This window comes from Macaca thibetana, chromosome 13, assembly GCF_024542745.1.
Source record: "Macaca thibetana thibetana isolate TM-01 chromosome 13, ASM2454274v1, whole genome shotgun sequence".
Lineage (NCBI taxonomy): Eukaryota > Metazoa > Chordata > Mammalia > Primates > Cercopithecidae > Macaca > Macaca thibetana.
Window position 1 is genome coordinate 35,492,971 of NC_065590.1, and position 13,790 is coordinate 35,506,760.

The following is a 13,790-nucleotide window of genomic DNA, read 5'->3' on the forward strand; positions in this document are numbered from 1 at the left end:
CAATATTTTCATTATTTTATTCCCAGTCAGTGGGAAGAGGGGAGGTAAGAGGGTAGTGGGAGCTAAAGAGAAAAAACATACTAGAAGGAAATACAAACCAATGTTACCAGTAATTCTCTCCAGGGTGGTGCAGGGTACAGAATACGGTCCAGGGTACAGAATATGGTACAGGGTATAGAATATGGTGCAGGGTACAGAATATGGTGCAGGGTACAAAATATGGTGCAGGGTACAGAATATGGTGCTGGGTACAGAATATGGTACAGGGTATAGAATATGGTGCAGGGTATAGAATATGGTGCAGGGTACAGAATATGGTACAGGGTATAGAATATGGTGCAGGGTATAGAATATGGTGCAGGGTACAGAATATGGTACAGGGTATAGAATATGGTGCAGGGTATAGAATATGGTGCAGTGGGAGTTTTTGTTGTTTTCCTTTTCTCTGATTTTTTCAATTTTTTGCAATTTGTGGGTTTTATTCTTAAATTCATAAAAGAAAAAAGGTGTTTTAAAACTTCCTGTCCTGCCCTACAAGTACCTACCTTTTGTTTCTTCCATACCATGAAGTGCACAGTCGCACGCACTCTCCCACGCTCCTATCTTCTTAGTAACTTGGCCAAATCAAGTATGGTTCACATCTTGGATAATACTGCCACCAAGCGTCCATAAGGGGAAATGCAAAGAAGGCCGGCTGGGGTGGGTGGGGCACACAGAAGGTAACCTCAGGGCTCTTCAGCTTAGGATGTAATGAGAAAAAAGGGACATGCAAGCAGGCTAAAAGAGAGGGACAGGCAGAATGAGACACGCCATAAGAGCAGCAGAAGCGGGGAGGCCACAAGAGAGGACGCAAAGGCCTGGGGACCACCGGAGACGGCGGCCAGATTGAAACTTTCAAGACGGAGTGTTGCAGCTGCCTCCTTCACCATAAGGTCATTCTTCAACTCCCTCCACCTCTTTCTAGAGGAAAAATGGGAGGTGCAGCTTCTTGCATGAGCCCAGATGCCAACCCACAGTATACAGTCACTTGTCTTGGCCGCCTTTGCCCCTTCACCTCCCCTAGATACTGGTACCTTCCTACAGAAATCCCCAGGGCCAGCCAAGGGCATCTCAGAACAGAAGACCCAGGGAGATCAAAGATGCTAGCAGGGACCCCGGAGCAGCCAGGAGCCCCAGAGCTCTGAGGCTTAGTTCCAACGAATGTGAAGGCACGTCGGTCTTGGTTCCAGCCACCATCGAAATACCTTCCGTGTTGGGAATGCAAAATAAGAACAATCTCAGGACGTGAATTTCCCAAGTGTCAAGTGGAAAAATTAATCCTAGTCCTTGGAGCTAGTGTCCCACAAAAAACATACAGCCGCAGCTTCCTGTTTCCTTCCTGCCTTCAAGCAGCTGTCCCCATTCCTCCTGATGCCAGGAGCAGGGCATAAGACCCGTACCCTGAGCCCACACCAAAACCTGCACTCAGGTGAGGATCTGCAGTGAGCAGTTACACCTCCACATGAACGAGTTTAAAATCTGCATTACACCCCCATGTACATTTTCACTGGGACCCTGTGCTAGTCTCTGAGGAGAGAGAGCCCAGCTCAAAGGGGCTCCCGATGGCCACCTTCAGTATAATTCAAACATCAACACAATAATGACTGATTTAACACATTAAAAATAAAAAGCATTGAGGTCCATACTAATACTCAACGAGGCAGGAGGGAGAAAGCTCTTCTTTGCAGAAAAAAAAGTCAGCTAATCAAGAGAAAAAGAATGATAATGAGAAAATCACCACTTTGCAGTCCCAACTAAATGACTTCTTCAGACAGGAAGGTCAATGGATGCTTAGACCATTAGGTAAAAGATAGCTGAGAAATAGGATATCCGTACAGTGCCAAGATATTGCCCACAGTTTACTTGCTAATTACAAAGGGGGAACATTTACTTTTATAAGAGAGCCATCTGGAGGCATCACTTTCACCGTGTGATCAGGCAATCAACCCTGATGATGGGACAACCTGACATTATGGCTTTCTGTTGTGATGCCATATGACATGCAGAACATCACCTATGCTGACTTCTTGCCGAAATACTTCATCTGAGTCTAATCAAGTCTCTAGACCTAACTTCCAGTTTACAGGAAAGAGAGGAGCCAGAGAAACAAGTTAAACAGCAGAAGAAAACAATCGAACAAATCCAGTACTTGGACAAATGGCCTGGGCTGTTCAAAAATTCGATGCATGAGGTGAGAAACAAAGGAGTGGTCCTGGGAACAGCTGGCAGTGGCTACGGGGACACGAGGTAGGGGTGGGCCCTGGGGACATGTTTAAAGTCAAAAGCTAGAGATGGCATGTGTGATATGGAGAGAGAAAAAAGAGGGAGGAATCAAGGCAGGTCCACATTTTCTGCCTTTGATGGTTGTACCCGGCTAAGACAGAGGCTTTTGGATATGGGGCAGTTTGCGCAGAGAAAATGACTCCCTCCAGGGCTCAGAGGGGCAGCAGGCAGAGCTGTTTAGAGGCACAGAGAGGCCTGGGGTTGAAGGGAGGGGTTGGAGAGCTACCGAGTTCTCTGCGGAGAGGTGACGGCTGAAGCCTGGGAGGGCTGGGGCTGCCAGGAAAGCCCGTAGGGGGCACACAGACACTGTGGGCTGGGCAGCCTGGGTAGAGACAAGGGCTGGGACAGAAGTCAGCAGGGACTGGAGCCACAGCACCGCCTCAGGGCAGGAAGGCGGGCTGCAAGGAAGAGACCAGGGCGCCCACCAGAGGGGTCTTTCTCTGCCCAACTCCCCCCACAACATTTTTAAAATAATCATTATGTTTTTATCTCACATCTTTAAAATATATTTTCCCTATCTTTATGCCTTCATGTCTGGTTTCCATGCTATGGCTCCATTTTCCCCCAAATGTTCCTCTACTATCCACTGTCCGACGTCCTCTCCTGGGCTATCCGCATCTATGTGTCTGTCTGGGACACCCCCAGGCAGACCTGTCCACATTCGTGTGCAGGGCAGCCTCTGAGAGCTGGGCCTGTGTGGGTGTCTCACCACGCACCAGGATCAGCCCCTCCCTGTGCACACACATCTGGTGCGGGCGCCTCGCTCTGTCTTGCTCTCACCCCGCACTGTCCACAGGGCACCAGGAAGTCCCCTCCCGAGAGAACCCTCCTGCTCCCTTACTGCTTACCATTTTCCCCGCAAAGCTGACCTCCACAAAGGGGTCCACCAAGTTCTTCTTGTTACTCTCAAAGCCAAAGATCTGTTTCACGTTGTCCATCACGGCATCGTCCACTGGGAAGAGGGACACACCAGTCATTGCCTGCCTGCTGTCTCACCTCCAAAACCCTGACTATCCCCCATCTGTCTCCAGGCAGTCCTGGGACTATCTGAGCAAGAAGTTGTGACCCCTTCACACAGGGACTCAGTCCAGGGGCCCCCCAGAGGGAGGACTGTCTCAGAGCAGTAACTACTGAGAGCACCGGGCCACTTTGTCACCAGTCCCAAACGGCTCATTCACTGTCCTCGCCCTGCATTCAAAGCCTTTCAGTCAAATCTACCAACTTATCGACTGCTTGACTGATTAGAAATCTACATCACTAAGGGCAGTAAGTACCCAGAAAAGGACTGGCAGTTGTTATAACAATATCCCATTATTGGTGCCTGGTTGACATTTTCCTTTAAATCTATTAGTGCAGCGATTTACCTGAGGTTAACCAAGAAGTCAATTCTGTTGTTTTTTTCTTAAGAGTTTTTAATCTATGCTGCCTCAAACCAATTATTTTTTGAATGAGTCAGATTATTTACATATGTAGATATAGATAGACAGATAATGTATATGTGTATACACATACATACGTGTATAAAGCATGTTATATTTATAGGCATATGAGTGGGTGAGTGGGGGGGATAGTTAAAGATTATATACTAGCTAATGTCTACATGAGTACAAAAGGCACAACAATTAGCAAACATTTATGATCTGTTTGCCCATCTATTTTTTTTTTCAAACAACATTGCAGGGAATTCAACACAAAGCTCTTTCACCTTAAGAAAAGCAAACATTTCTATTTCCCCATGCCCCTCTTGAAGTTCACCAGCCTCACTTCTACATAGTTGCAATCAATAAGTGCAGAATATTTGTAAACATGTATTTTAGTACTGAATTAATACCCATTACTTATTTACAGGCTTTCTTCAGGATTTGGTCCAAGTAAGCTTGTACATTTCATTTCTTGATGTCAGCAGCCAAAGCAGAAACTCTCAAACAATTATCTTTATGGAAAAGTTGTAACCAGGGACCCACATTGCAAACCTTCTCACTGACTATGCTGTGGACAGTGGCTTGGTTGTGTTGATGTATGCTCTAAAATAGCGGCTCACAACTGGGCCTCACGACAGAATAACCTGGGGAACCTTTAAACCCTTCCAGTGCTGAGCCCTGCCCTAACTCAAGTCCATCTGAAATGCTGGAAGCAGGGCCCTGGCATTTGGACCGTTTTGAATCTTCCCAGGTAATTCTAATATCAGCCCAAGTTGATACCCAGAGCTCTCGAATATTCAGTATAATTCCCCAGCATTTACTAAACACACAGATGGGTCTAGAACCGGGCCAACCACTGTGAGGAACCAGGCAGTGGCCACATTGGCCTTCCTGGGAGGAAGAGATGGTTGCAAGTCGGGTACCCACTGTCCCAGTTTGCCGGAGATCACAGGGTTTCCTGGAACAGGCACTTTCAGTGCTAAAACCAGGACAATCTGAGGCAAGCTAGGATAGTGGGTCACCTTGTGGATCCGTGTCCTTCATCTGTGAAGACAGGGGGCCCCAGGAATCCTTCAAGCAAACCCTTCCAACGTTAGAGCAACTGCTCCCCAGTCCAGCTCTGCCGACTTGCAGGATGCGCTTCCTCATAGCGGGAAGGAAAATCAGTGAGAGCCAGCCCTAAGGCCAGAATAGAGTCCAGATGGTGCTGACTCCTCAATGACAACCAAGAAAATGGGTCCACAGAGTAGCCAAATAGCCACACCAGGCCCAGAGGACACTGGAATGGAGCTGAGAGGCAGCTGTTACTCTCAAGAGTTCTTGAATCTTCGTAACTCCACCAATACTGATTACTTTTCATTAAATTCTGATTGTTTTCCTAGACGCCTCTCCTTCCCCCAGGGAGCTGACTCCACCCGCCACCGCCCAACCTCACCAGCCCTGCGCCTCCAGCCTCCTGCAGACCTCCCACCCAAGGGCGCGCCCCACGCACTCTGTGGCAAGTCCTCGGCCCGGAAGACCTTCAGGCAGAAGTGGGCTCCTCGCAGGGCCACGCCTGTGGGCCGGAGCAGGTTGCTTTCAATGTCCTCCTTGTCTTCAGAGGGCTCTTTTCTCTCCAGCTACAAAGGAAACCAAATATGATTCCTTCACGCGCTCCTGAGCACAGGGTTTTACTCTCTTTTTCTAAGAGTTCCATTTTCACCACATTCTGAAGTAAGGCAGACTGCGCTCCGCCACTTAGTCCCATACAAGGCACTACCGCATAGTCCCAGGCAAGGTCCTTCACCTGAGCCCCAGCTTCCTCTTGAGTACAGCAGAGACCATGACACTGACCTTCCAGGACTGTGCGAGGAACATCTCCAATAATGATGGAAATGCATGTGGCACACGGCAAGCATTCCACCAACCTGTCTCCTTCCCGCTCTCCCCCACCTCCCAGTTAAAATATAATACAGTAGTCACTGAGGTCTAAGCTGGCCACTCTATCTTCAATAACATGCAGGTGTTCATTCACCCCGCCAGTAGCTCCTGAGTGACTAGCAGGTGTCTGTATGGTGCTGAAGGGCAGGGGATACGGCAGTGAATAAGGGAATGACGTGAATAAGCACCCTCTTCCCATGGGGCTGACTATCTTGCAGGGAAAACAGACTTTCAGCAAACGAATCCAATAACTTGTCCTGTGTCTTGTGGTTGGAACAGTAATAACAAAAATCACATCCCACATGTATTGATGTGGATGCACTCTCTCATTTAATCCTCACAGCACCCCCCTTGAGTGGGTCTCAAACTTGGCTGCACATTAGAAACACCTGGTGGGGGGCCAGGTGCGGTGGCTCACACCTGTAATCCCAGCACTCTGGGAGGCCAAGGCAGGCGAATCACCTGAGGTCAGGAGTTCAAGGCCAGCTCACTAACATGGGGAAACCCCATCTCTACCAAATAATACAAAACTTAGCCAGGTGTGGTGGCGTGCACCTGTAGTCCCAGCTACTCAGAGGCTGAGATGGGAGAACTGCTTGAACCTGGGAAGCAGAGGTTGCAGTGAGCCGAGATTGCACCACCGCACTCCAGCCTGGGCACCTTTTCCCCATCTCAAAAAAAAAGGAAAAGAAAAGACACACCTGGGAAGCCCAGGTCACACCCCAGACCAATTAAAACATAATTTCCGGGAGAGAGTACCCATGCAGCAGTGGCTTTTAAAGCTTCCCAGATGATTCCAACTGGCTGAGAATTAGTGTCTTCTAGACCACTGCTGTGCATTCCAATTAAAACACGGGTTCTAGTTCAGCAGGTCTGGGGTGGGGCCCAAGAGTCTGCATTTCAACACGTGTCCAAGTGATGCCCACGCTGCTTGCCCACAGATGATGCTCTGGGTGCAAGGGCCTAGAATGCCCCCACTTTACAGATACGAAAGCTGAGGTTTAACACAGGCTGGAAGCAGAACCCACGTGCTTGGAGAGCACAGAGCAAGGGGGATTGTAACTATACTGAGGCGGGGTCAGAAATGCTGCCCAGCTTGAGACCCGGATGATGAGCAAGAGGTGGAGGCATCCAGACGAGGAGGCAACTCATGCAGAGGCCTTTGCACAAGGGGAAGTTGGCAGCTGGAGGAACAGACAAAAGATCTGGTGGCTGCTCTTGGGCTAGCGAGCAGCGAAGGGACAGGAGAATAGCAAGGTCAGGCTGTGCCCAGCAGCCCACTCCTTGGACAGTTGCCTGGACTAGCCTCACCTCATTCATTTCTCACTCAGTCACACTTGACACGTAGAAACCTGCTTCAGGATCCTTGCAGCAAAACACTCAATCCCAGAATGCCCATATCACAGCAATGCCCAAAGGGATGTGTTCTGTGTTTATTCTCCTCAGCTCATATCAGAAGAAAACAATCATCTTTCAGGCATCCATAAAAGGGTCTATTCCCCTAGACAATAAGCACTGATTGAGTACCTACTGTGTACAAACCTGCCATACTAGGCAAGAGGGGAGATAAAAGATACCATATTTGCTATATTGTCCCCATCACCAAGAAACTGAATCTCAGTGATGAAGACAGACACATAAGCTGGTTAGACTACCAAAGGGCTGGGTGGTGGCCCAAAGGAAAGATCAATACATTTTCCTGGAGGACTTCTTCCTGGAGGCAAGCTTTAGGGAGGAAGTGGCATCTGAACGGGGCCTGGAAGAACAAATTGGTGCTTGGTAGGCAAAGAGAGGGAAGGTATTCCAGCAAGGGAAAAGGCCGGAGAGGAATGGAAGAGTGTTCTGGAAAGAGTCATATCATCTGGTGTGGCCACAGACGGGGCCCATGAAGATACATAACAGCAAGTGGGACTGGGAAACTGGGCTAAGGCCAAATGTCAAGGGCCTTGAATGTCATGCTAAGGATCTTGGACTCTATCCTGAAAGCAATGGGAAGTCACTGGACATTTTGTAAGAGGAGACACGCATGATTCTACCTGGGTTTAAAAATGATGACCGTTGGTCAGGCACAGTGGCTCATGCCTGTAATTCTAGCACTTTGGGAGGCCGAGGCAGGTGGATCACAAGGTCAGGAGTTTGAGACCAGCCTGACCAATATGGTGAAAACCCATCTCTACTAAAAATACAAAAAGTAGCCAGGCATGGTGGCGTACGCCTATAATCCCAGCTACTCAGGAGGCTGAGGCAGGAGAATTGCTTGAACTCGGGAGGCAGAGGTTGCAGTGAGCCAAGATTATACCACAGCACTCCAGCCTGGGTGACAGAGCAAGACTCTATCTCAAAAAAAAATAAAAATAAAAATAAAAATAAAGATGACTGGTGATAAGGTGGGGATAGGTGGAGAAGTATAACATAAGAAGTTAGGAGACCTCAGAGGACACTTAGGAGGGATGGCAGAAACTGCTAGTTGTTCCCCCAAATCCAGTCTTTTCTGCCTCCTCTAACAAACCCTCAATTTTTAGCTGGACAGCATTAGGATGGACTTTATTTCCCAGGCTCCCTCATAGTTAGATGTGGCCATGTGACTAAGTTCTGGTCAATAGGACCTAAGCACAAATGTGTACAACTTCTGGGTCACGGCTTTGAAGGAAGAGACGTGGCCTCCATAGTCCTTTACTCCCATTTCCCTGGCTGGAATACAGACATGGTGATGGGAACTGGAGCAACCGTCTTGGGCCGTGTGATGGAGGCTGCATGATGATCACAGTGGAGAAAAGGCCGGGAGCCTGGGTCTCTGATCATTGCCGAAGCACTGTGCCTATTCTGGACTGTGGCATTCATGAGAGAGAAATAAACATCTGTCCTCCTTAATGCCTATTATTTGGGGCATCTTTGTTACACCAGCTGAACCTATATTGTAATTCACAAAGAGACCCAAGTGAGAGAGAGTGGGAGCTGGGCCTCAAACTCTGGTCTTGCGATGGGAAAAAGAAGAGGCATACGCAGAGGTTTTCACACCAACAAGACTGGCCAACTACTTGCATGGGGACTGAGGGGTAAAGAATGAAAATCTGGCCTCTGGTTTGGGGGACTAAGTGGCTAAACATGCAATTTCCTAAGATGTCACCTAATACAGGATGGGGAACAGGTGTGGGAGCTTATATATAGAATAAGCTCACTGTTGCAAAAAGAAATGCAGCAAATGATACCAGGCTTTGCTCTAATACATCAGAGGGGCCTAAGGGACACGTTAATGTGGCCTGATGACAAGACAACTGAAACTGAGCGTCCGGAGCTCAGAAGATCCAGGCTGGAGAAGAGCAATTTACAAGTCTCAGGTGGTGTCTGAAAGAGACGGACTCCTCAACAGTGAGGGGCAGGACACAGCAAAGGAACAGGGACTGAACTGCAACATTGAATTCGAAGAACCCACTGGAAAAGGAGCAGGGAGAATCAGGAGAGTCATGAATGCTAAGGGAGGAGGAATTTCAAATACAGCGTGGGCTCCGGAATTGAATGCTGTGGAGCCGTGGTGCAGACTAACAACAGGGGAGAGCTCCTAAGCTCTGGTGATGAGCGACCCTTACACCAGTGGTTTCAGGGAGGGGAGGCGGTAGGATTCCTACTGAAGAGAAGGAATGAGCAGCTGGTAGTGGAGTGGAAAAAGGGGGACGCAGTGCACCCTTTCAAGAAGTTGGTGATGACCAGCAGTAGGAGAGAGAGAAAATAGTAGTGGAGAGGAGGGGTGGGGAGAAATGGGTCAATGAAGGGGTGCTTTAGGATGGGGAAATCTTGAGCCTGGCACAGATCATGGAGCAGGAGGCAGAGGACACAAGTCTGAGAAGAGATCAGAAAAAGGAGGCAAGTAAGACAGTGGAGGATGTGAGGTCATGGCCAGGAGGTGGTGGGATGATAGAGCGGGAGGGGCGGCGGAAGGGAGGGAAGGTGGATGAAGATTTGGGGGGCAAGTTGAGGACCACGGGAGCTCCCAGAGCTCTCACCACTACATCGCTGTGCAGCTCTGCCTCTCCAAGGGAAGCTGAGGTTGGAGCTTAGGAAAGGCAAGAAAGCCTGGAAATAGCCAGGAGAGATAAGGAGTAAGGAGATGAGGCGAATGAGATAAGGAGTAAACTACACCCAGGTAAAGGAAGAGGCAGACAGCACCCAGGGCCCAGCTGAAACCCACCTTCATCCAAGCAGCACGTCCAGGTGGCCAAGGAACCAGTGTGTGGTGAGGATGGGGGTGACACGAGGCATGGCAGGAGACCCCAAGGGCCCTGTCCTCCTCTCCCTCCCTGCCCAGTGCCATCAGCCATGTTCAGGATGCCCTGGTACCTCACCCCTGACCTTCACCTCACCCCTGACCTTCCCCTCACCCCTGACCTTCCCCTCACTCCTGACCTTCAGCACTCCTGGCTTGCCCTCGCCCAACACATCCACCACCCACACGCCTCTCTTCTACTTCTGCACTGCTGAGCACCATGAGGCAAGTGGCTCCACTACAAACAAAGCGTCCAACCCAGAGTGGGCACTCTGGTGTTTGTGCAGAAATCCTTTCATTAAATCTAGCCCGTCATTCCTCTTGCACAAAGATGATTCCAAACCTTTTCTCCTCCTCTCACACATAGAAAGATGCGGATACCTCCCCTGCTCTCAACACTTTTCTCATTCTTACCACCTCCAACTTATAACTTTACTTACTGACATGTAGAGATGAGCATGATACATTCTTAGGCAATGAAATTCAAGTCACAACATAATATATATAGAATAAGCTCACTGTTGCAAAAAGGAAAATATGTGTGTGTGTGCCATTCCAGAGGGATGTGCAATGAGATAATAATAGCTCTCTCAGAGTGGTAGGATTATGAGTGATTCATTTTTTATTAATACCTTGCACCCAGAGCACTCATTTTTCATTAATGCCTTTCTACATGTTCTACATTTCTCATTAATTACCATATATTAGTTTAAATCAGAAAAAAAAAAAAAGAGTGTTTGTGGTTTGGTGCCCCCACCACCAAGTGCTGCGTGGGGGACCGTAAGGAAGACCCAGGGAAATGTACTCACAGGCGCTTCATCCCCAGGCCCCAGCACACAAAGACTTGTTTTCAGGTAACCTCTGGCCCCAGCAGAGAAGTCATCAGGGTCTGAGAGCAGCAGCCACTTCCTGAGATAGGCGTGCCCTAAGAGAGACAACATCCACTGGTGATCCCAGAATCAGAAGACCCCAGCCTGTGACCACATCCAGGAGCCCAGGATGGACTGCACAGGGGACGTAAAGGATTCATCCACTGGGCCATGAGCCCAGGACTCAGATTCTAGAATCAAAAGGTACTTTGAGTGTTCATGCGGTCAGAGTCAGAAATATTAACCCTGTAAGAGGCTGGCAGAGCCAAACCCAGGCCATTTTCCTCCCCTTCAAGAAGTGACCAGATCAGAATGGAAACCAGGGTGAGGAGAAATCCTGGTTTGTCACCCAAATGACCTGTCCCTGTCTGCCGTGAGCCCAGTCTCCAGTAATGGGGCCTTTCAGATCTAGCCTCCCTGAATGGGCCAGCGGAGACACAGGTGAGCGTTACACGCTCCCGAGGGCTTGTCTCACATGGAGGATGAATGACCTGCCTTCTCTCCCAAGATCAAACCCTTCCTCTAGATTCTAAAACCCCCAGGAGAGACAGTGAGGATCCCAAATGGGTGTCCCCAGTCAGCCTCTAGAACCAAAATGCAAGGATACAGCCAAAGTGGTGAGAACTCACGGGGCTCTCTGTAAATGGTGCCCACGTCCATCTGCAATCAATGAGAGGAGACACAAATCAAACTCTTGCCGCTGAAGCATTAAACAAAGTGTGGTGCATTACACGATTCCATTAAAAACCATGTTTTTGAAGAACTTTTGGAAGCACAGGGAAACATTCACCATTTGATACTATATGAAAAGAAAGTGAAATACATTTTGATCCCAGTTTGATAAAGAATGCTTATGTACAGAAAAGAAAGAGGAAAGGAGGCTGGGCGTGTTGGCTCATGCCTATAATCCCAGCAATTTGGGAGGTCGAGGCAGGTGGATCACTTGAAGTCAGGAGTTCGAGACCAGCCTCCTGACCAACATGGTGAAACTCCATCTCTATTAAAAATAAAATTTAAAAAAAAAAAAATAGCCAGGTGTGGTGGCGCATGCCTGTAATTCCAGCTACTTGGGAAGCTGAGGCAAGAGAATCACTTGAACCTAGGAGGTGGAGGTTGCAGTGAGTTGAGATCACGCCATTGCACTCCAGCCTTGGCAACAAGAGCAAAAATCCGTCTAAAAAAAAAGAGGAAAGGAAATTCACACAATAGGACTATGTTATCTCTGCATGGTACATTGGGGTGATTTTTATTTCATTTTTTATTCCTTCCTGTGTTTTACAATTTTCTATTAAAAATCCATAGATTACTGGGATGGTGACAGTGGGGAAGGCCGCAGCAGGCAGCGGGGGCGGGGGGCAGGGAGTATTTGGGAACTGTGTCCATTCCACTCAATTTTTGCTGTGAATCTAAAACAGCTCTAAAAAGTTGTCTATTTTTTTAAATCATAGATTACTTTTATAATTAGATACAAGTAAAATAATTTTTTGACTTAACCCTTGGGTTCTCAGAACAAGAATGTAAAGAGACTCAAAACATAATTAAGATTTAATTTGTTACAGAATGACTCAGGCTCAAACTCATTCTTTTAAAAAATGCTTCTCCAGGTAAACAGATTTAGTTTTTTATCTTGTGACTTCTTTCCACAGGCAATGATTTGGGAAGACATCGAAATCTCACCTGCTGATCTAGCCATCGGGTCCAACCCAGCAATTTTTTTTTTGAGATGGAGTCTCGCTCTGTCGCCCAGGCTGGAGGGCAGTGGTGCGATCTCGGCTCACTGCAACCTCTGCCGCCCAGGTTCAAACAATTCTCCTGCCTCAGTCTCCCGAGTAGCGGGGATTACAAGCGCCCACCACCACGCCCAGCTAATTTTTGTATTTTTAGTAGAGACAGGGTTTTACCATGTTGGCCAGGCTGGTCTTCAACTACTGACCTCAAGTGATCTGCCCACCTCGGCCTCCCAAAGCACTGGGATCACAGGCATGAGCCACCACGCCTAGTCCCAGCAATTATATATTGCGCAGAATAAATAATTCTAAGGTAACTGTTCTGACAACAGGTAGAATACAAGCCCCTTATTTTAAATTTGTATTTAAAATACAAATGTAAAGAAGGAAGGCATAATACACTTGGATAGAGGGGAGAGGGTAAAAATAAGCTTGTGCTCTTTCTTTCCTTTTGATAAATCCTTGAAAATTTCAAAATGAGAAAATTAATAACAATTACATCAAATTACATTAAAACACCGTGCAGGCCAGGCGCAGTGCTCATGCCTGTAATCCCAACACTTTGGGAGGCCAAGGAGGTCAGATCACAAGGTCAGGAGTTCAAGACCAGCCTGACCAACATGGTGAAACCCTGCCTCTACTAAAAATACCAAAAAAAAAAAAAAATTAGCTTGGCATGGTGGCACACACCTGTAATCCCAGAAACTTGGGAGGCTGAGGCAGGAGAATCACTTGAACCCGGGAGGCAGAGGTTGCAGTGAGCTGAGATCACACCACTGCACTCCAGCCTGGGTGACAGAGCAAGACTCCATTTCAAAATAATGATGATGATGATGATGATGATAATAATAATAATACAGGTCTCCTTTAGTCTGTGCAATTACTAGTTACTTTTACTTTACGTAATCTGTTAAATCCATTGGTTCTCGGTTCTCGGAATAGGACTATTTACTTCTGGACTGTCTGGGACAAGTGAGGAGGCTGGGGCAGGGTTCCCCTCTCTTCATTGCCTCTCCCTCCCTCAGGGATCCACATCTGAACCCCACTCCCAATCCAGAGTGAGAGTGACATCAGGGCAGAGAGCGCTGAGTCTCACTGGCCCAGGATGGCCAGGATGAGAAGAAGGGCTGCCCAAACTCAGATCTCACACTGCCTTCCCAGAGGCGGGGGAAAATCCAAATTACAAATAAGGGTCTTGATTCTGCCTGTTGGAAATAAGGGAAGAAGTACTTCCCTCCCCTCTCTTTTTGTCAGAACACTTACCTTAGAA

General features: G+C 48.0%; 2 protein-coding genes across 2 annotated transcripts in view; one reads left to right on the forward strand and one right to left on the reverse strand.

The window, feature by feature from the left end:
• Window positions 1-13,790, forward strand: part of PAIP2B (poly(A) binding protein interacting protein 2B) — a 577,567-nt gene that overhangs the window by 233,360 nt on the left and 330,417 nt on the right. The gene's annotated exons all lie outside the window — the stretch shown is intronic.
• DYSF (dysferlin) overlaps window positions 1-13,790 on the reverse strand; it is a 219,204-nt gene that overhangs the window by 152,120 nt on the left and 53,294 nt on the right. The window contains exons 10-13 of the mRNA XM_050755219.1: window positions 11,423-11,453; window positions 10,734-10,849; window positions 5,236-5,362; window positions 3,171-3,274 (exon numbers count right to left, since the gene is read on the reverse strand). Coding sequence (XP_050611176.1) covers window positions 3,171-3,274; window positions 5,236-5,362; window positions 10,734-10,849; window positions 11,423-11,453 — 378 coding nt within the window. The remainder of the gene's footprint in view (window positions 1-3,170; window positions 3,275-5,235; window positions 5,363-10,733; window positions 10,850-11,422; window positions 11,454-13,790) is intronic.